Below are 21,539 nucleotides of genomic sequence, written 5' to 3' on the forward strand. Positions count from 1 at the left end.
CATGCTATTTTTTGTAAGGATCCATTTCAATCTATTTCAAAACATATAAATCAGATGGGCAAACTGGGGACACAAATACACACTGTCTTTTTGCAAACACAGCAAATGAAAAAGCACATAACATATACTATTTCTATTTATTTTTAGGTGGACAATTATGGAAACTCCAAATCTGGACCCACTGGGGTTGAAGACTACATTCTCAATGACTGATGCCTCTGCCAGATATAACTGGACTGATGTCGGACCAGAGAGGCAGAAACTCAAGACCCTCATTTTAAGAAGGAATATTTATTTTATGCAGCAAACATTTATTGAGCTTTCATTACATGTTATGTGCTGTTCTAGTTAGAGATGCCAACCCAACCCAAGACCATGAAGCTCTGTTTTTGTCCTGAGTCATTGATAAAAATTTTAAACATTCGCTTGAGAAATTACTGAAGGGTAAGAGGATCTACTTTTGGAAACTGTCCCTAGATGAACTCTTAAGTTCTTGGTCAGCAAGGTAGGTTTTGTGAGGCTAAAAGACAAACTTCTAAAAACATTAAATAGAGAAAAACTCATCACAGAGAAGAAAGGTATAGAAGCCCTGGCTGGCTGGCTGAGTTGGGTGACTACTGTCCCATGCACCAAAATGTTGCGGATTCGATTCCTGGTGTAGAAGATATTTGAGAAATAACCTGCAATGGTCTCACATTATAACAATCAAATCAATGATACCCACACATCAGTGACCACCATTCTCCTGTGCTGTCTTTGGATTGTGTGCACTGGAAGGAGTCAAGCGTAGAAATAATCTGAATTGTTTGGCTCTAAATCCTAACACACAGAGGGTTCTTTGTGTGTCTCAAAGAGAGTTGGGTCTACCTGCCTGGGCTATTAAAGATATGAGATAACCAGCCGACATTTCTGAAAAGCAAACATTCCTGAAGAGTTCTGGTTTCTTTCCTTTTGATTACTCCGTAATTACAACAACTAATAACAGAATGAAGTAAATCTCTTAAAGATATATTTCCCAATCACAAAACGTTTTTCTCTCTCTACAAGCTCAGGTCACCCACCACTTTTTACATTTGAAATATCAAAATGAAAAAAAAAAAAAAAAAAATCACCAGGGATGAGTACCACAAAATGTTCTGGGGACCAGAAAGATGTGCACAAAGATGTCACCATTAAGCCACAGCTTAGAGCCATTTCTCTGCCTTCTATTTCCATTGCACAGTTCAAAACAAAATTTTTGGAGGGTGTTCATAAATTCAAGAAACCTGTTGCCACTTCATCTTTAAGCTGAAATCTTGTCATAAAATCAGCCGTGTTCAACTCTGGAAACCCTTCTTAAGCAGAAGCTCTCCGTTGTTTTCTTTGACTAAAAAGGTCTATTACTTTAAAAAGGAGAGTATAAGCATGTCCGATTCCGTATCTTAAAACCTGGGAACTGGTGGCTAGCTAGCAACGGGGGAAGGAGGTAGGGTTGGGTGTGGAGGCTGGTCAGTTCCTCCAATTGGGTACCTTCTTCTCCAGACCTGAGACCCCTAGAGAAACAGTCAAGGCCTAGAGGAAAACTTTTCCAAGTGTTTTTTCCTCTTGACAACAAATTTTTGCCTCCAGAATTGTAAGAAAATAAGTTTCTTTCTTTAAGCCATCCAGTCTGTGGTGCTTGGAAGTCCTAGCAAACTAATCCACTTTTTAAAGCTGATTATTATTCTGTCGCATGTCTATGCCACACTTTGTTTATTCATTCATCCATCAATGGATACTTGGTCTGTTTCTACCTTTTGGTTATTATAAATAATGCTGCTACAGATGTTGGTGTGCAAATATATGTTTGAGTGCCTGCTCTCAGTTCTTTTGGATCTACAGCTTAGAAGGGAAATTGCTGGGTCATACGGTAACGCTAAATTTTAAATTTAATTTTAGTTTAATTTTTTTAAGGAACCACCATACTTTTTGCATTTTTTATTTTATTTACCACTAAAAAAAGAGGAGATGTGAAGCAATATGCATGCACATATATTGGTTTAGATTCCGGAAAATTTGACCTCTGTTCTCTTTTAAAGCACTCTTGTCTTCTACTATGATGACAATTTCCTTATAAAGACAGAATTGATTTTTAATCATTTTTATGAGTTATTTCAACTCCTTTATCTTTGCCCAACCTTTTCACTCAGTTTACAGGTTTTCTCACCCCTTGGTTATTCTTTGTGCCATTAAGTTCAACCACTGTGACCCCTTTTCACTTCCCAAGCAATTACTCTTAAATGTCATTATCACTGTGACTGACTACATCTTGTTTCATCCTGCATCAGAGCCTCTCCTTTTCTACTGGCCAATGATCCATGACAGTGGAAAAACACCGAGAGGGAGCCGGGTCCCCACACCTCATAAGTTGTCCCCTGCGAAGTCTGCACCCCCCTGGCTTTCCCACTGGGGAACTCCTCAAGGCTCCGCCTGAGCGGAGCCGCAATGGCTCTGAATTAGCTGGAGAAACCTTGGTCAGGAAAAGCAAAGACATTTGCATGAACAGATAAAGCTTCTCCTAAAGGCCTCTGAGAAACTATCCCTCTGTCTATACCAATCAGAATGTTTGGATATTGTGCAAAAGTCTCCTGAAAACCCACCTTGTTTTATCCTGAAGAGATTGCAGCTTCCTATGTTCATGTTGATGGTCAAGTGTGACGGCAAGTCTTGGAAAAAGGGATAGAGGAGAATTACAGCCAATCCTCCGGGGCCTGGGCTAGTGATGGCAGAATGTTTGTGATGACAGAATTTTGGGAGGCAGGAGAAAAGAAATAAGTGGGTGCCCCAGGGAGGTTAAATTAATTTAAAAAGTTGAAAATTGAAAACAATAAATTTCACAAGTAAAATAAAGAAAGACGCCATTAGATGAAATGTTTTAAGGCAGCGGTTGGGGGGATATTTGAATAATTATAGTCAAACAGGGAGTTGGAAAAAACCGTGATGGTACTGGACAGGCAACTTATCTTGTAATGATCAATGCCACTTCACTTTGATTGGGAGGGTGTTAATAACTGGCAAAGGGTAGGAGGGAGGGCTCTTTGGTGTTAGTAAGATTCTGTTGCTTCATCTGGGTGATGGTTACTATGAAAATTCACTAACTGAACCCATGATTTGTGCATTCTGCTTTATGTATGTTACACTTTTTAAACAGTTTGTTGGAAGAAGCACTTCTGGAATGATAGACTGAGGGCCTCCAAAAATCCATTTCTTCATAAAAGCAACAAGAACACTGGGGAAAAAAAAATCAAAAGCAACTTTTAAAGAACGTTGGAAATTAAAAGGCTTGAAGGAGTCTAAAAAGCACTTACTCAAGAAAAATGGCTGGATCTCAGCGAGCTTTGTGGCATTTTAACTTACACTATTCCCACCCCTTTTCCCACTGTTCCACTCAGCTTTGAAAACCAACAGCCTCACAACTGCGGGAACTGTGAACACAAGCAGCCTCGCTGCCACAGGGTCAGAACACGTTTAAGGGTCTCAAAAGTCCCATTTCCAGGGAACTCTCAGCATTTGTCCTGTCTGGCGGCTCTCTGAAAAGCCCCATTTTCAGGACTTATCTTCATCTGATTTGATTCAGAGCTGACTCTGCAAGAACCACCCAAACCCTAGGTCATTTGTTGAAAACAATCAGTGACAAATGTTTAACATTTCTAGGTCCTTGAGAAAATATTTGCAATTCATATAGTCAATAAGGGACTTGTATTTAGAATATCAAAGGAACTCTTACAATTTACCAGAATAAATAAAGGCACTGGTATAATTTAAGAATGAGCAATTAATCTAAATAGAGATTTTTTCCAAAGACACATGAATGGCCAAAAGCACATGAAAAGGTGCTCAACATCATTAGTCATCAGGAATACAAATCAAAACCACAATGAAATACCACTTCACACCCACTGGGATGGCTGTAACAATAAATAAAGATATTAAGTGTTGGTGAGAATGTAGAGAAATTAGAACCCTCCTACACGGGTGTGGGAAAGTAAAACAGTACAATCCTTTTGGAACACAGTTTGGCAGTTCCTCAAAAAGTTACACATCGAGTTACCATATGACCATCACGTCTGTTCCTCAGGCATACACCCAAGAGAACTGAAAACATATGTCCACGCAAGCACTTGCACACCGATGTTCACAGCATTACTTATAATGGTCAAAAAGTGGAAATGATCCAAATGTCCATCAGTTGATGGATGGTTAAACAAATGTGATATATCCATCTTACAGAATGCTATTTAGCCATTCCTGAAACATACTACAACCTAGATGAACACTGAAAGCATTATGTTAAGGAAAAGGAGCCAGTCACCAAAAACTACACATTGAAATGTCTAGAATAGGCAAATCTCCACAGACAGAAAGTAGCTCAGTGGTTGCCAGGGGTTAGGAGAAGGGGTAAGTGGGGAATGATTGGGGATGCGGATGCGGCTTCTCTTTGGAAGGATGAGAATGTTCCAAAGGCAGATATTAGCGATATTTAACTCTCAACTGTAAACTTTAAAAGGGTGAATTTTATAATATGTGAATTGTATCTCAATAAAGCTATTATAAAACAAGAAACTTTGCCCTGACTGGAGTGACGCAGTTGGTTGGGCATTGTCCCGCAAAGCGAAAGGTCGCCGCCGGTTTGATTCCCCGTCAGGGCACATGCCTGGGTTGCGGTTCTGTCTCTGGTCGGGGCGCGTATGAGAGGCAAACTGATCGGTGTCTCTCTCTCTTGCATTGATGTTTCACTCCCTTTCTTTCTCCCTTCCCTTCTCTCTAAAAATAAATAAATAAATAAAATCTTTCAAAAAAGAACAAGAAAGTTGATTTTAAAATTATTTCATATCATTATGAAACATATTACCTTACCCCAAAGGTAAGGCAGTTTTCCAAGGCCTGATGCAAGCCCATCAAAACAGGGATGCTGTGTGTCTTGTACACTAGTATTTTCCTACTATGTAGAGCCAGGGCTAAAACGGAGGAGATGGTCAACAGACATCCTTATACAAATAAAAACGTAGAAAGATTAAGAAATTGTCTAGAATTGGATTCCTGATCTTCGATTCTTCCCTTCAACAGTGGAGAGGGGTGGGCAACAGGGGTCTCATGAATAAAGACCTTGAGCTGCCTGGCCAGGATGCTGCTTATAGAATTATCACTGTGTACCCCTTATTATAGGGGGATAGATATGCTGTCTAGTTAGGGTGAAGGGGCTCTCTATGGGAACTGACATTCTATTTGTGGTATGGGTAGGAATGGATAGAGCATCCTAGCAAAAAAACCAAAAACCAAACCAAAAACATAAAAATAAATAAAAACCCAACCACACAGGTCTTGGAGGCAGGTAAACCTGGGCTCAGATCCAGGCTCTGTTCCTTAGCAGGTGTGTTTACCTAATCTTTCTTAGCCTAAATTTCCTCATTTCTAAATGGAGAGGATAATACCTTTTACATCATAGGGTAGTTATAGGAATTAAATGAGAAGAGTATATGTAATATATGTGGCTCATATGGAGAGTTGAGAAATATTTTTATTGTCATTCATAACATCTAATAAATAGGATTTCTCAAAAATCTTGTAAAGAAAAAAAATAAATGTAGAGGGGACGGTGGTTGTTCTCAGACCTCTCAGAAGGCCCTGAAAAGGTCTGAAACCTCACCCTTACCCTCCCACTGGCTGGCACCGAGCCAGCTAGAGAAGAGCAGTAACTCCTCCCCCTACTGCAGCTTCCACTCCCTGGCAGCCCTCAGCCTGGCTTGGAACCAACATTATTATCCAGGGGCTGTGGTGGTTAATGGTACCAGGTAGGAGAAGACAGGAAATACCTCACCACTAGGAGAGAAGAGGAAAACAAGTAACTTATACCCATGTCAACCAAACTTGTTTTTCCCCGTTCTACGACCTTGCCACATTCAATTCTTTGTTTTTCCAATTAAAAAGGAGTACGTGCGCATAAAAATGTCAACTGTGTCCAAGTACATAAAGTAGAGAAGAGCTGACCGAACTTGAACTGGTTTCCATCGCAATTAAAAGAAACGAAAGCTTTCATTTCATTTGACACCTGTAGAAGAAACAGGTTGCAGTGCTAGAGCATGATCTACAATTGCTGGGAAAATCCGTGATTAAGACATAATTTATGTATTGCACCCAGCATAGTGGCTAGCACAGTGTTAATTTCAAACACCTCTTTCTTGACAGCCCTCTGCCTACAGCTGCAACTAGTGTGGAATAAACTTAACCGAACAGTGCCCTCCAGAGGTCACTGGGAACTCAACTGTGCTGATAGTTGAAAGTCAAAAAGGATTTAAGACACACACAATTTAATTTTCTTTTACATTATACAAGTCAGCACTCCAATTTGGTGTCCTAGGACTGATTAGAACCTGACTGATTTGTCACCAATCAGCAGCCTTTGGCCAGAACTTACTTGTTTCAAGGATTACTTTACGAGGACATGGAAATCCTATGGAAACAAGTCCAGTTGGGCACCGTGGGAACTGGTGCCGGGAACCACAGGCTCTGAGCCCCGAGAAGCTGCTGTCCTGTCCCTCTGTCTCTGGGGACATTGTCTCTCACCCCTGCCCCTCCCTGCATGTCCACTCTGTGTTCTTCTAAAGCAGTGGTCTCAACCTTTCTAATGCCACGACCCTTTAATACAGTTCCTCATGTTGTGGTGACCCCCAACCATAACTAAAGCATAGTGATTAATCACAAAAACAATATGTAATTATATATGTGTTTTCCGATGGTCCTAGGCGACCCCTGTGAAAGGGTCATTTGACCCCCAAAGGGGTTGCGACCCACAGGTTGAGAACCGCTGTTCTAAAGGGACCAGCTTCTTCTTGATGCCTGCCCTTCTGTCACTTGAGGCATGTGGCTCTGATTCTCTGGACAAGATTCCCGACCTTTCCGCTCACCTCAAGCAGCTAAGCAGCTTGGTCTCTCACCCGCCTGATTCCAAATTCCCAGGAGACAAAACTGATTACTAGTTAAGTCCAAGGGCTTGATTTAGTTTATGTACCCTGGTGGATGGCCAGTGGGTAGAGGTAGAGGGGCGCGCGCGCGTGTGTGTGTGTGTGTGTGTAGGGAGGGAAATAGGGCTGAGGTCACTTGGTACAAACAAATTTAGCACCTCTAGAACATACAGAACTGTGAGAAGCACTTCAAGGAGTCTTTTTTAACAAAATACCAATAGCTAATATTTGTAGTTTACCATGGATCATGAACTCTACTAAGAGTTTTATAAACAGTATCTCATTTAATCCTCACAACCTCATTATCATGTCCCACCCTCAGAAGTAACTGCTGATAACAATGGTTGTGTATCTTTCAGTAATTTATCTGATGCATTTGATTCCCATTTTAAAGATGAAGGAACCAAGATTTGGAGAAGTTGAGCCAAGATGTAAGCCAAGGTAGTCTGCTTCTAAATCTGCTCGTTAACCACCAATCTCTCCCTGACCCAGCAGAGTCCCTAGGGCACAGGAGACCCTGCGGCTGAGGCAGAAGAAACAGCAGCTTTGGTCTTACACTCGGGGAGTTTATGATCTGATTGTGGGAGACAAGATTTACAAATGTGAAATGATTAGTAAGTGACATGAGACTGACTAAAGGACTAACCTGTGTGTTGACACCGTGTTAGTTTTCCGCGGCTGTGTCACAGATACTGGGTACGTGGAGGCTTTGGAGCTTTCATTAGCCCACAGTTCCGCAGGCCAGATTGCAGCACCACGTGGTGGGCTCTCTGCTTAGCGTTTCTTCAGATTGATGTCAAGGTGTTGGCGGGGGCTGGGGGCCTCTTCCAAGCTCACTGGCTGTTGGCAGAGTTCGGTTCTTAGGACTGAGCTTTCCATTTCCCGCTCGATGACTGACTGATCTCAACGCCTAGAGGTTGCACCTTTCCATGACCAGTTCACAACTGTGGGTGTTTGCTTTCCTCCAGGTCAGCTGGGTCATGTGCCCCTGACTGTCCCTTCCGTTCTCAGCCACGGAAAACAGCTCTGCCTTTAAAGGGCTCCTAGGATCAGGTCAGTCCCACCTACCCAATCCCCCTTCCTTAAAGTTCACTGTGTCTTATGACATGGAACCTGCTCATGGGAGAAAATCCCCCAAGTTCACAGTCCTGGGGTTATGAGGGCATGTAGGGGATCCTGCCCCCTACACCCATGAAAATAGAGTATTTGTGTGTGTAGGTCAGAGCTGTTCTCAGGAGGGAGAGAAGAAAAGATTTCTTGGAAGGGGATTTGAGGGCGCCAGAAAAGACAGCGTTCCCCTGGGGCGGCCTTGGAAGCGCAACACCATGACTCAAGATAATTTGGAAAATTAGTAGGTAAGAGCTTCAAGTCATATTAGGAAAAATTTCCGCACTGACATGGAGGAGGGAGCTAGCACTACTAGACATTAAAACATGATCAAAGTCTGCTGAGTATAAAAATAGACATATAGAACAAAAATAGAACACTCAGAAATAGAACTATCTGCATATGATTGTGCATATATGTGTGTATTGCAATACACAAAGCCTCACAAGTTAATTAAGGAACATTAGTTATTAAAAAATGGCATTTGGATAATTACATAGCAACTTATTAAAAATTAGATATAAAATCTCCACTATACTACATCAAGGCAGATCTCAGCTAAATTAAAATTTTAAATTATATAAATTAAAATATAATCAAGAAAATTGGTAGGAGACTTCGTCTGAGAAGAGGGCAACATCCTAAGACATGAAGCAGTGAAAAGCTGATTACAGAAGAAAAAATAAAACACAAACTCACCCCTAGGAACAGTGGAACTTCTTTACAGTAATAACCACAGTCTTCTAAAAGATTAACCAGGTAGGGCAAAAAGATTGAGATCGACAGCATCTGAGTGCACATTCCAGTGCTGAAGATCAGGGCCCCAACAGACAGCGGATAAGAGACAAGAACAGACGATTTAGACAACAGGTAAAATAAAATGGGGGGTGAGGGGGTCAAGTAGGGAAAATGGTCAAACCTCCTGATACAGTAAATGCAAATAAGGCCATAAAGGTGATCCATATTTCTATTCACTAGATATAATTTTTAATTATACAGGGTGGGGCAAAGGTAGGTTGATAGTTGTGAGCATGTGCAACAGTTTATTCTTGTATTCAGATTTATTAATTATTGTATTCTTTTCCATATGAACGCCTGTGAACCTACTTTTGCGCCAGTCAGTAATGTCCATCCTGAAACGGTCCTGGTACACTGGCACTTGTACATTGTTGGTGAAAGTGTGATTTGGTAAAACCATTTGTGAAAAGCAACTTAAGAAAATGTCCTTTGACATAGTACCTTCATTCCAGGAAAATCTATCCTAAGAGCATGATTCAAAAGGAAAAATATAGTTAGGTCACAAGCATTTTAAATGTAGTATCATGCATAGCACTAAAAAACGGAACAGTAGAATGAGCATCTTACCTACATTATTAGTGATTATGCCTAGCACAACTCTTTAATAAGGTGGAATGTGTTAAGTAAAAAAGGGTAACACAGAATTTTTCATGCATTTTTTGTTATTCAATATTTTCAAAGAATTCCTATGGTATTGGTGAAACTGTGAGAAAACAGCACTTTTATATACTGTCAGTGGGGACACAAATTAGTGTAACTTCTTGGGTGAAGCAATTTGCAATACAAGTAAAAAATTCAGAACCTGATTTATTTGACGATTCCATTTGTAGGAATTTATCCTTCACATAAACATAAAATTTATGGTAGAATTGCTGACATAGCAAAGAAGGCTACCATAAAATGCCCAGCAACTGGTGATCAGTTAAATAAGTCATATTAGAACTCTTCAGTGGAATATTATACAGCTGTTAAAATGAATGAGAGAAGTGACAAGTTCTTCTGATTTGAAATAGTCTCTGAGACAGGTTTTTAAGTTTAAAAAGGAAGTTGAGATGCAGAATAGTGTGAAGAGTGTGTCTACCTGTGTAAAAGAGAAGTAACACAGAGAACTTGAATGTGCTTGGAGAATTCTTGGAAAGATACCCCCAAACTGGTAGCAGAGGGGGACCCTGGAGTGTAGCTGGTGGCAGGGACTGGGGAATGGGGTCTGCCTTGAGGAGACTTATCACTCCCTGTCTTTTGTGTCATATTCAAATGCTTTGCCATGTGCATGCATTACTATCCAATGAAAAGAATTGTTAAGAAAAGTAGTCTAATATATATTGTGTGTGTATATATATATATATATATATATATATATAAAATATATATATTATATATATTATATATATATATATGGCAGATGACCATAGATGGGATTAAATTAAATCTACTGCACCAGTATAGTGGCTTGCATGGTCACAAATTATATCTTAATGTAGAAAAATTAAATTGAGAATTAGTATAGTTAGAACTGCAAGTCATTCTTTCCTTTAAACTGCTCTTTCCAATGTTGTTTTAATGTTGCTAATGAAATAAATAAAGATTAGTGTGGAGATTGGGACTGGGTGCCTGAGGAATGAACTAATAGCTTTATAAGTATGTTGCTCTGGAATAAATAAGCAGAAGAACACTGAGCCAAACAGAGTTCACAAAATGGTCCGGGAAACAGGCAGTTGGCAACGGGAGGGAGAGGAGGAAGCCAGTGTGTCTGTGCTAGGTGGGATGCCTGGCCGGGACACCCCACGGCAGGAACTCAGGGGTCACCTAGGAAACAGGTGAGGAGGAACAGGAAGAGCCTAGGAAGAAGATCCAGCCTGCAGAGCCTGAGGTCACCAGCCCTCTGGGAGCCAGCAGTGGGCACAGGGGTGAGGAGAAACATCTAGATCCCCAAAATCTCAAATGAGATGTTTCCTTAGGGAGACAAGGCTAACCCCTACACCTACTGATGACTGCTCTGAAAATGTTAATTTCTCATGCCTCTCAGTAAAAAAAAAAGAAAGAAAAAGAAAAAATAATGAGCATGCACCTCCATTATATAAACATTTGCATGCACCGTTGTACTAATACAGCATTATAAAACATATGAAAAAAGTATTTAAAATAGATACACTTAACTCGGAGTGCTTTACTAAGAAGATAATATACAGTGAGTATTATTTTTAGGAAAAGCGATGTAGTTAAATATACTTCAAGGTTTTTAAAAACCTGGCTTAACACCTTGGGATATGATACTACGTAAGTATGGATGAAAGTTCAAAATAAATGGATGTTGGTTTCAAGAGCTGCCATAGCTAAAGACAGCTCACAAGGACAGGTAGGTCCAAATGGAAGAAGCAGGTCAGTGGCAGCATTTAATTAACCATAAAACAGGAGTGGGCAAAATTAGGTTTACAGTTGTTTGTAAGAAAAGAAAAAGACAGGCAGGTTATGATCATTACAATAGCTTTATTAACTCAAAATAATGTCACAATGCAACTGTAAACCTACTTTTACCCAGACCTGTATTTATTTTCCAATCCCATACACCACTTTGTGTTCATTTTCAACTTGGTTGTGTTTTTCATGAAAAGTCATTGAAAAGTAATACCTTTTAAAATAATTTTTAACATATAAATTCTCTAAAATTCTTTGGAAGGTTTAAAAAATAGAAAATTTTGTTCTCAAGGTTTCAAATATGCATGTGACACTTCTTTTTGGCAAACGGTATTTTTTTGTTTGTTTGTTTGTTTAAAAAATCATATACGTATGAGAACGATTCTAATTTCCAAAAATCGGTTTTGAAAATGCTCTTTCCACAGCATGAGTTTCTTTCAGATAGTAGTTGCTTTCTTATTTGTGTTACAGTGCCACATTTATCTTGGAGAGACAGGTTATGTGTGTTGTGTTTTTGTTTGTGACCGCCAGAAAGCAGGTAGCTGAAAACTACTTTGTTTTCAGACACAAGGTGAACAAATGAAACACTTTTTTTTGTGGAAGGAAAAAACACAGTCATCTTGAAGTTCGATCCCTGGGTTAAGTGCTGTGCCTCATGGTGGACATCACGCCTCCAGAGAGTAAAACATTTTCACAATCATTTCCCATCCTATTACAGAGTAAAAATTCTATTAACTTTAAAAGTTTTATTTTTATAAAAATTAACCATACTGATGACATTCGTTAGCATTTTTGGCATTTCTGTTTTAGCATCTTTACTGCATTATCTTTCCTAGGACCAACGTGGTGAATCAATTTCACATTCTGGCCTATTTTTGTAAACTTACTCTGAATTCTTTTTTATTCCACTCAAAGCAGCTGTTACCTTATATAATTTCCCCATAAAGCATTATTTTAACTAATAACGTTGACTTTTAAAAATATATCTTTTCTGCTATCTCTTTCCTTTAGTGAGTCACAAATAAGAAGGTGTCCTATCTATAACTGAAACAGAATTAAGCAGTGGCCTTGGCTGATGAGAAGGTGTTCTGTATGGCTTGCTTATCAACTAATGACTCAGGGATCAAATTGTACAGTAATTTGTGCATTATGGGGATTTTAAACATTTTTTTTATTATGCATTATATCAGATCTACCACTGTATGACAGGACATTATGACTTTATGTAGTAGTATTTCCTCAAATAAGTCTCTCCTATAAATAATAAAAAACCAGTAAGTCCTCAGTTAATGTCATGCATAGGTTCTGGAACTTTAAGCAAAGCAATGTACAACAAAACCAATTTTTACCATAGGCTAATTAATATAACAAGAGTTAAGTTAAGGCATCTCATCAATGTTACAAAGAAACGACTCTGAAGGAAACAATGTGAGTCAAGGGCCTCCTGTCCCCTTGCTTGGAACATGCGAGCCACAGGAGCACCTTCCTCCAGTTTCATAGCAAACCTTCCACACTGCGTGCTGTTTCTTTAAAACTCCAGCAGTGTTTCTCTGCCTCTTCCAAAGTTGCTGACAAAATCAGGCATTTTGTTTTGTGGCTATATTGTTATCCACGCACCATTTTCGCTATTTTTACCACATCAGGAAGAATGAGTGATTTTCTAATGGTATATGACTTTTTTTTTTTTTTGCCTTAAGCAATTAAGTAAAACAAATTTCCAAATAGGTTCTTAAATATTCAGTTTAGTACAGTTCTGAACTAAATTTAGTATTGCATAATTTTAAACATTAGCCAAACATTTAAAACTATTTGTATTCATGTTGTAAAAGGTCAGGTTTTAAATATCTTGCTAATTATGATGGCCTCATGCTATCCTAAGGTATCTCAAGGCACAATTGAGGGTTATGGGTGAGGTTTTTCTTTAGTGATAGAGGCTGGAAATTTATATTTCGTATTATTGTTTTATAACTTCAAATTTTATTTATTTATCTTCCTGTCAATCTGAAAAATTGTCATCATCTTACCTCATAATGTGGCTGAGCACATACCAGTGGTAAGAAAAGGATCAACACAGCCATTTTCTTATGGTTTACTTACACCTGCCTTAATTATATTTTAATATAATTAATACATAATAAGTTAATTGTATTATATATAATTAACATTGGTCAAATACAAAATAAAAATTTTGAGGGATAAAAAGAATTGACACAGTATATTAATAATATATTAATTATATCCTATATAATTAAAGGGTTGAGCGTACATACATGTCAGCTATGACAAGAGCTCAGCTCTCTATCTCCCTTCAAGTCCCAAAAGGCAATGCCTAACTTTAAGCCCAAAGATACTGGAAGTGATAGAATCATCCTTTCTCTAGTGAAGAAAGAGCCCTGAGCAAGGTAACTGGGATGAGCCAGCTATTAGCCTATTGATGATGGCCCTGCATCCAGTTTTCTGTGGCTGGAGATACAAAGAACCCGGACATTCACATTTGTGAGTGTTACTCTTTATATTTCAACATTGGTAAGCCCTGTCATTCAAAAAGCCCCCTAGTTGTCACATCTCCATTACTTTTTTACATATCATATAACTGAAACTCACACTCTCAAAAATCGTCAGAGAAAGATCATATTTCAAAGAAGAGTCATCTGTTCAAAACCCACGTTTTATTATAAACTGCATGAAAGATATACACACGGATACATATTTGTGTCCTGAAAATAACAGATTTTATTTCCCTTCAAGGGGAGACAGCAACCCTTGGTCAAATACCAAAAGACAGGAATTCAAGTCTTTTAACCTCTGTGCTTGGCCAACAGGTTAATTACGGACAATGACGCCAGGCCGTGTGGTTATCTGCCTCCGCTACAGAAGACAGAGAGGGGCAAGGGCAGAAGCTTGGAAAAGAAAAACTGAAGAGTCATATGAAGGCATCTGGTGCTCAAAATGAGAGAACAAAAATGCTTAGCACTTAATCGAACAGCGGACATAAAAAACTGAGGTAGAAGTCAAGATATCTGAAAATGGCCTGGGAGTGAAGGGTATCAAGTCAGGCCAGTAACACTATAATCACTAAGATGGTTTTGTCTTTCTTCTTTTCATGGTTTACAATCACAATTACAACAGTTCCCAAAAGCAATGTGAAAAGTTTCAAAGAGAGTGTCTTAAGTGGGATATTTGGGTTTTCCATCTTGCACGGCTGGTCAGTCACCAGCGGCGTGGTTCTGATGGGGGGACCAGAGGACAGGCAGGTCACTGGGATGAAATAAAAGAGCATCTGTGGATGCAGCTCTACAACCTCAACCCTGTTTAAATCCTGGAAAGTGGCTCCTGTTATGTAACCTCTTCCCTCAAAAGACCAAGCAGACTCGGCAAAGCCTCTCTGGAAGTGGTCCTGGACATGATGTGGCTGCCCCTGAGGGTGTGTCCAAGTAGCCAGGCTTCTGAAAGAATGTCCCCCCATGGCTGGCACAGTGTTTGATGCTGCCTGGCTACTCACACTTTCTTACGGCTCTCTGATTCTGGAGGCTTGGTTGGGCTGGGGAAGCAGGGCCTTTCCTCTACCATCCTTCATGAAGACCTCAGCATGGTGGCTTTATCAGATCAGCAACTCATCTGCCTTCAGGGCACCTGAAGGCTGTGTGTGTCAGGAGGGGATGCCATTGCGGGAACCAGGATGGGGTGCTTCCTGGGGACAGCCCGAGGATATCAGCACCCAGAGGTGGGGATGGCGCCTGAGTCACTTCCTGCTCAGGGGCTCTGGTGTTGCCATTCTAGGACAGCTCTGGAAGCAGAAACCATGATCCTAACAGCCCAGTGGAGAAAACCACACAGCCTCATGAACAATGAACTTGACTAAAACTCCCAGCATTTTCTTGAACAGTCCTCCACTGGCTTCAGCCACAAGGGGGCAGGCACTGGCGGAAGATCGCCCACAGCCCAGGCCAGAAGGCCTTGGAAGAGCTGAGCAGAGAGCAAGCTCCCCCGCCCAGGCCAGGGGCCCTCACTTATACTTTTAGCTGCTACAAGTTACATTCTTACCGAGAAGAAAGGTTCTCAATGTCACTAGCATCCACTTAGAGATGGGTATAGAAAAAAGATGTAAAGACTATGTAGAAAATCTTGATTTTCTATTTGTTTTTGCTGTCAACACTAAGTTGTTAAAAAAAAAAATCCTAATTTCATTGGTTACTGTTTGTAGTGTTGAAGAAGAAGTTTTAAAATCCGAGTGGGGGGCCCTGAATTCTAGTCCTCACTCTTCTCTTAAGAAGATCACTTGACCCTGGGAAACCTGCTGGAGCCTCAATTTCCTGCTCAGAACAATGAGAAGGAGTACGGGATGCACCCGGGGGTCCTGTCCAGAAACCAAGTCCTGAAGTGAAACAGTACGTGGGGCAGCAGGCTGAGACGGATGAAGTGGGCGCAGATGTACCGTCCGAGATGCTTCGTTTGCACGGCATCCTCGGGGGAAGGCTATTCCACATGACGAGTTTTCCAGATAATTGAAATTTAAATGCTGAAACTTGTTTTCCTTTTAAACTTCTGTAATGGAAACCTTTCTAAAGTGTATGACATGCTTCCCTGGCCTCTCACACAGCAAGCTGAACATAATTTGACCTTGCCTGCATGTCTCCAGGTCATCATGACGACCGCTTCTTACCATGGATACAATCCTAAATAGAGCGCTGGTGCCTTTGGGCCTACTCAGGGAGGCAGGACCCTCACGCTGAATGGCCCCAGAGACCATATTATAAAGTTATAATTGGCAATTCTTCCTTTTTTGAATCTCCTACATCACTACCTGCAGTCATTTCTCCAAGTAACACCTTCTAGCAGCCTCTTGACACTCGGTTTAAAATCTGCTATAACCTAGACAGAACTCAAGGTTGCCATGGGTAACCAGAGTCTGAGCTTGTAACAACTCTAAATTTAATTTTACACACAATTTAAAGGCAGTGGGTACTGTGCTGAAGGTTACTGCTGGCCTGGGCCGATCTTCAGCTAGTCCACCCAAGATGTCAAGCTTCCGTACCAGTTGGCCAATGACCCTGAGCCCCGGGCCCTCCTGCCAGCCGCGCACCCTGTGCCGGCATGTGCCGGCATCCTTCCCACTTGGCTGGCACCCACACCGTACTGGTTGCTCAACACTGGAATTTCACACTGGTGTCTGGGATGAAGATCATTCTCTTTCCTGCTGAGCGGATTGCCAGAGTTTGAGGCTCTTCTCTGTCCTTCATACAGAAAGGCGTTTCCTCTGTTGCCTGCTGAGCCCTGGGCTCCGGTTACCTGAAGCCAGCCAGGTGGGGTGTTGATAGCTACCTTTGATTGAATATCGAACAAGTGCCAGCTGCATATTCAAGACATTATATAAATCATCTTATCTCACCCACTAATCAACCCTGTTGGGGAAATACCATCAACTTTCTGTGGCTGAGGAGTCTGCCCCGTGACATGTCCAATATGTGGGGCCAGACCCACCTCTCCGAGGCATGTTCTTTGCACTGTGCTCTGCTCAAGTTCATTAACATACAGGGAAGTCCAGTCAAGGGTCACATCCTGAAAAATATATTTTAAGTGAAACACGGGCCCTTTTACTTTTCAGAAAAGGCTACTTGTTTTTGGTGTGTGGGTTGTGTTTTAATTAATCCCACATTGTGTTACCACTTTGGAACAATCTGTCCTCAGGGAACAGATCTGGTTTACTTATAGAAAGCTAGCGGAGGGAGGGAGAGACTGGGGTTATAAAGTATTTGGAGGAACTAATCAAAAAAACCTTTCCCAGTTCTCCCTGCACCAAACAGAAGTAGAACGTTCCAGAAAGTTCCATCTTCCCAGAGTAGGTGTGCTAGGGCTCACAAACAAAAAACTCAGCTAAGCCTGCAAAGTGGAGCATGTGACATCGGACATAACTACGATCCCTCGATCCCAAAAAGTTCTCTAGAAGTTCACTCAGGACGATGCTGTTACCACTCAGAAGAATGAGGGGCTCTCAGCGCCCCTGGGGGAGCCTAGAAGCAAGCTGCCAACCTCAGGAGTCCCAGGAACAGGGTCTGTAATTGAGGGACGGTCACATATTAAGCTTTGGAACTGGTCCTGGGGTGCAGATGGATGTCATACCACGGCTATGATTCCTGTTGTCTCCCAAGGGATGAACTTCTCAAATTGACCCTAAGCTAATTTTTAAAATAAGCAAACCATGACCTCATCTTCCCCATTTTGCAGCTGCTCCTCCCACAGCGAATACACACATGATGTTCAGTGTCCTCTTCTAAAAACATGCACAGACCTCTCAAGTTTCCGGAGTAACTCTTGTCAGGGAGGAACCCGAGAGAACACCCGACTAGCTGTAGGTGACAGGGTCAAATGTCACGTGTGTCAGTTCTCTAGGGCTGCTATAAAAGTACACCCGAAATTGAATGGCTTAAGCCATAGAAACTTATTATCTCACAGTTCTGGAGGCTAAAAGTCCAAATCCAGGTGTTGGTAGAGCTGGGCTCCCTCTGAGGTGACAGGGAAAGATAGACTCCAGGCCCTGCTCCCAGCTTCCGGTAGTTCCTTGGTTTGTGGCAAAGAAACGTGGCTTTCTCCTCGTGTGCCTGTTTTTGCCGTTTTTATAAGAACACTAGTCATACTGGATTAGGGGCCCATCCTACTCCCATATGACCTCATCTTAAGTAATGATATGTGCAGTGGCTTTAGTTTAATACAAGGCCACATTTGGAAGTACCAGGGATTAGGTCTTCTACATAAAAATTTTGCAGCAACACAGTTCAACCTATAACATCATCTAAGGTAGTTTTGAATTAAAAATCAAACTCAAGGAAAGGAACAGAATGATCTGCCCAAAAGATTGCCTCATATTATAATTGCAAGTAACAGCGCGGATGATTTTTCGTGTTGGTGGGATGGGTAGGAAGTTGGTTGACCCCTGAAATCTTTGCTTACAAGTGTTAATTGAGGAGACTGGCTGTTGGCTGTGGAGCAGAGAGGTACGTTAGGTTCTTTATAGAACCCTAATTGCTTCTCCCCACTTTTTAGGACAAAACCCATCTAGGGGTGTGCACCAATTTAGTGTCGAAGGAAATTCCCCACTCACCTGGCCCCGCTGACATCCACCCCGACCATCAGCTGCCCGTTCAGGGAAAGGATCTCATCGCGCAGCCGGACCTTCCCACTCTTCCCGGCCGGGCTGTTCTTCCTCAGCTCCGTTACCCAGATGCAGCCCACGTCCAGCACGGGGCCCTGGTGGGTCTTCCTCTTCTTGCCCCCTCTGCGCTTTTCCCCATAGTCCCCGAAAACAGGGATGTTCCCAAAGCTGAGGCCCACAGTGTCCGTGTCCCCCAGCTCCTTGGAGAGGTACACAGTACAGATCTCCATCCCCGGGGGGCTGTGGTTAGGGGGTACTGCACTCTCGTCCACGGCAAAGTTCAGCTGGATGTACTCCCGCAGCTTCTGGATGGCTGCCTGGCACAGCCGCTGCTCCGGTCCATCCCTGCCCTCCCGCACGCTGTTCTCCAGCCACCGGCAGAGCAGGGGCAGGTGCAGCCCGGCATTGTCCTGGGTGATGGGCATGGTGCTCACTCCCGGACTTCAGCATCATGAGAGGACCTGCTCCCGGGGGCCGGACCCCACGGGGCCCCACGTTGCTTGGGAACCCTGGTTGTCATCAGCTTTGCTGGCATTCATGTCCAGGCTTGCAGACGAGGGAGGCCTGTTCAGGATGGGGCTGTTCACCTTGGCAGGGGGAGGACAGGACAGAGACCAACAGTGGGACAACTGTCGCACCGAGTGCTCAACGAGGGAAGGGAGGAAGTGTCCAACAAGTCTTTGCTTGGTTCATATCACAGCAGGGCCCATGCAAATGATGTGGAAACGGGGTGTCCCTTCATCAGCCATAGCAGGACCTGCCCAGATTCATTCACACCTGGAAGAGGAAAAAACAAAAAATCCCTTTGAGTCACAACAGTGAACCTTCTGACACAGAACACACAGCCTCTTGTACTGCAGAAGCACAGTGTTTGCTTTCTGAACCAGAAGCCTAATGCCTCTACCCATTCCCCAGCTTGGCTCCCTGCACCCAGTATACACAGACATGCGCACAGACAGACAGATGGACACACACACACACCTTTCCCTCACACAGAAACCTCTGGAACACTGAGCTTCTCCAGGAAGTTTCCCTCATCAACAGGGAAATGAGGTGACTTTTGCCAGATCAACCCCCATCAAGTTCACATCCAACCAGAAGACTATATGACAAGACTCTTTAGAAGATCCTAGAGGGGTTCTGGGCATATTTAAGACCCGACGTTCCTAGGAAGTTGAAATCTATCTCCATTTGCCTTGATCTGTCCCACTGCACACACAGGAAGGCTCTCCATTCCAGAACTATGCTCTTCCAGGGCAGGTAAGAGCAGAAGGAGCCAGCCAACATCACAGAGAGACTCAGGCTCGGCCCCAGGACAGCATGAGTCCTGAGCTCAGCCATGGATTCCATCTTCATGATGTGGATCCACAGGGAATCTGGTCCCTTGGCATCCTGTAGCTCTTAGGCTCCTCTCTTTGTTTCCTTTGGTAAACTGTTAAAACCAAGCTACTCTCAGGCCAATCCAAGAGCCTTCTCCGCCACAGAACTGACTCTCTAAGCTTCTGGGTGAGAAGAGGCGGCTGCCCCCCGGCTTGTGCTTTAATGCACGACTTGGGCCAGCGATGCACTGACTAGCTGCAGGGCCGGCTGCAGCAGAAGGCTGGTGCAGCCTTGCCCTCACTGAATTCTGCACAGTGCTTAGCATGTCACTAGTCCCCCCCCAATGAAAGATTAATTGAATTTCATTACCAATTCATCTTCTCCACCAAAGAAAAATTCCACCTTCATCCCCTGTAAGCGCAGAAAAATGACCCCTTTCACTCTTTTCTCTGAACTTCACTTTCACTCAAAGTCAATATAAACTGGGCCATTGAAGACGGGAAACATTCTTCGCCTTCTCAGGAAGTGATTTAACAAGAAATAATAATAAATGGGAGAGGTGTCAGAAGCCATGTCAATAATAAATAGCCTTATTACGCAGTAAACATAAAGAACTGTGTAGTATCCTAAGTTTTGGTTTTCCAAAGAACTCGCGTGCCAGCTATTAACGGGTTCCAAATAAATCAGAAGCGTAGCAAATATCATCTACATAATCACATGCCTATTAAAAAGAAGTGCAAAATCAAAGAAAAGATAATCCATAAATGTACAAAAATAGAATGTTCCCTTTGGCCAAAATAAGTAACACCTCTCACTGAAAAGTAATGCCACACAGACATATTAAAATCTTATGAATAAATGAAAACATTCTCCCGCAGGCCTAGCAACCTTTCTGAGTCTCCTTTTCCTCATCTGTAAAATGAGAAAGTTAAGCTAAGTGATCTCTAAGGCCTCTCAAACTCCACGGAGAGATCCTTAAATACAATGACCAAGTTGTATTCAACAATATCCTCCCTACCCCAGCACAGGGTCTGTCACCTTGTATACTCTCAATGACTTAAAACAATTTATTTTAAAAGAGCCTTTAAATTCAAATTTTAATGGTCTGTGATGCAAGGTATTAGTCTTAGTTTCAATGGTTTCATACATATGAAAACAGAATAAATATCTTGGACCAGATACTCTTTAAATAAGTTTGATTGAAGAAAACCAAACTTAAGAGCGATAGAGAATTTGTTTTCCTGATGTCAACTTATATTCATTCAATACATATTTATTGGACATCAATTAAGAACCAGACCTTGGCACAGGGAATATATTGTTAACAAGGCAAATTCCTTGCCCTGAAGGAATGTATTGTCTAGTGGGGAGATGCCTAAATAGATGGAAACTAGCGTGTAATAAGTCTAGGATAGCCCTCTTCACAGAATCGACAAAGGTATACTCCTTACAGCCATGTTCCTGTAATATAAGCCCCCAGCCCCTGACAAGGGGCCCAGAGTGGGGCATCTCCTACAAGCTGGAGCAGAATTCTGCCCTGAGAACTGAGTAGTGGGGCCTAGAGAGAAAGGGTCTAGTCTCAAGTGTGTGGTGAGAACTGTCACTTGTGATCTGGGGATTCTGGATGGCAATCTTCTACCGGGTGTGTTAACTGAGTGGTAAAAAAGCCATGCAGCCAAGAAACAAAATTGATTCGTAGAAGGAAGAGGTGCAAGACTAGGGAGAGAGTGTGCTCTGGTTCCCACAGCAACCCTGGCCTTAGCTTCAGC

At 42.1% G+C, this 21,539-nt stretch overlaps 1 protein-coding gene across 1 annotated transcript in view; it reads right to left on the minus strand.

Annotated features, from left to right (window-relative positions):
- PDZD2 (PDZ domain containing 2) overlaps positions 1-19,221 on the minus strand; it is a 207,198-nt gene extending 187,977 nt beyond the window's left edge. Inside the window, exon 1 of the mRNA XM_090276198.1 lies at positions 18,400-19,221. Within this exon, the coding sequence (XP_090132324.1) occupies positions 18,400-18,875 (476 nt within the window). The 5' untranslated portion in view covers positions 18,876-19,221. The remainder of the gene's footprint in view (positions 1-18,399) is intronic.
- Positions 19,222-21,539: the final 2,318 nt, after the last annotated feature.

The sequence above is a fragment of the Furipterus horrens genome, unplaced genomic scaffold (assembly GCF_987537825.1).
Source record: "Furipterus horrens unplaced genomic scaffold, mFurHor1.1.pri manual_scaffold_5, whole genome shotgun sequence".
Classification (NCBI taxonomy): domain Eukaryota; kingdom Metazoa; phylum Chordata; class Mammalia; order Chiroptera; family Furipteridae; genus Furipterus; species Furipterus horrens.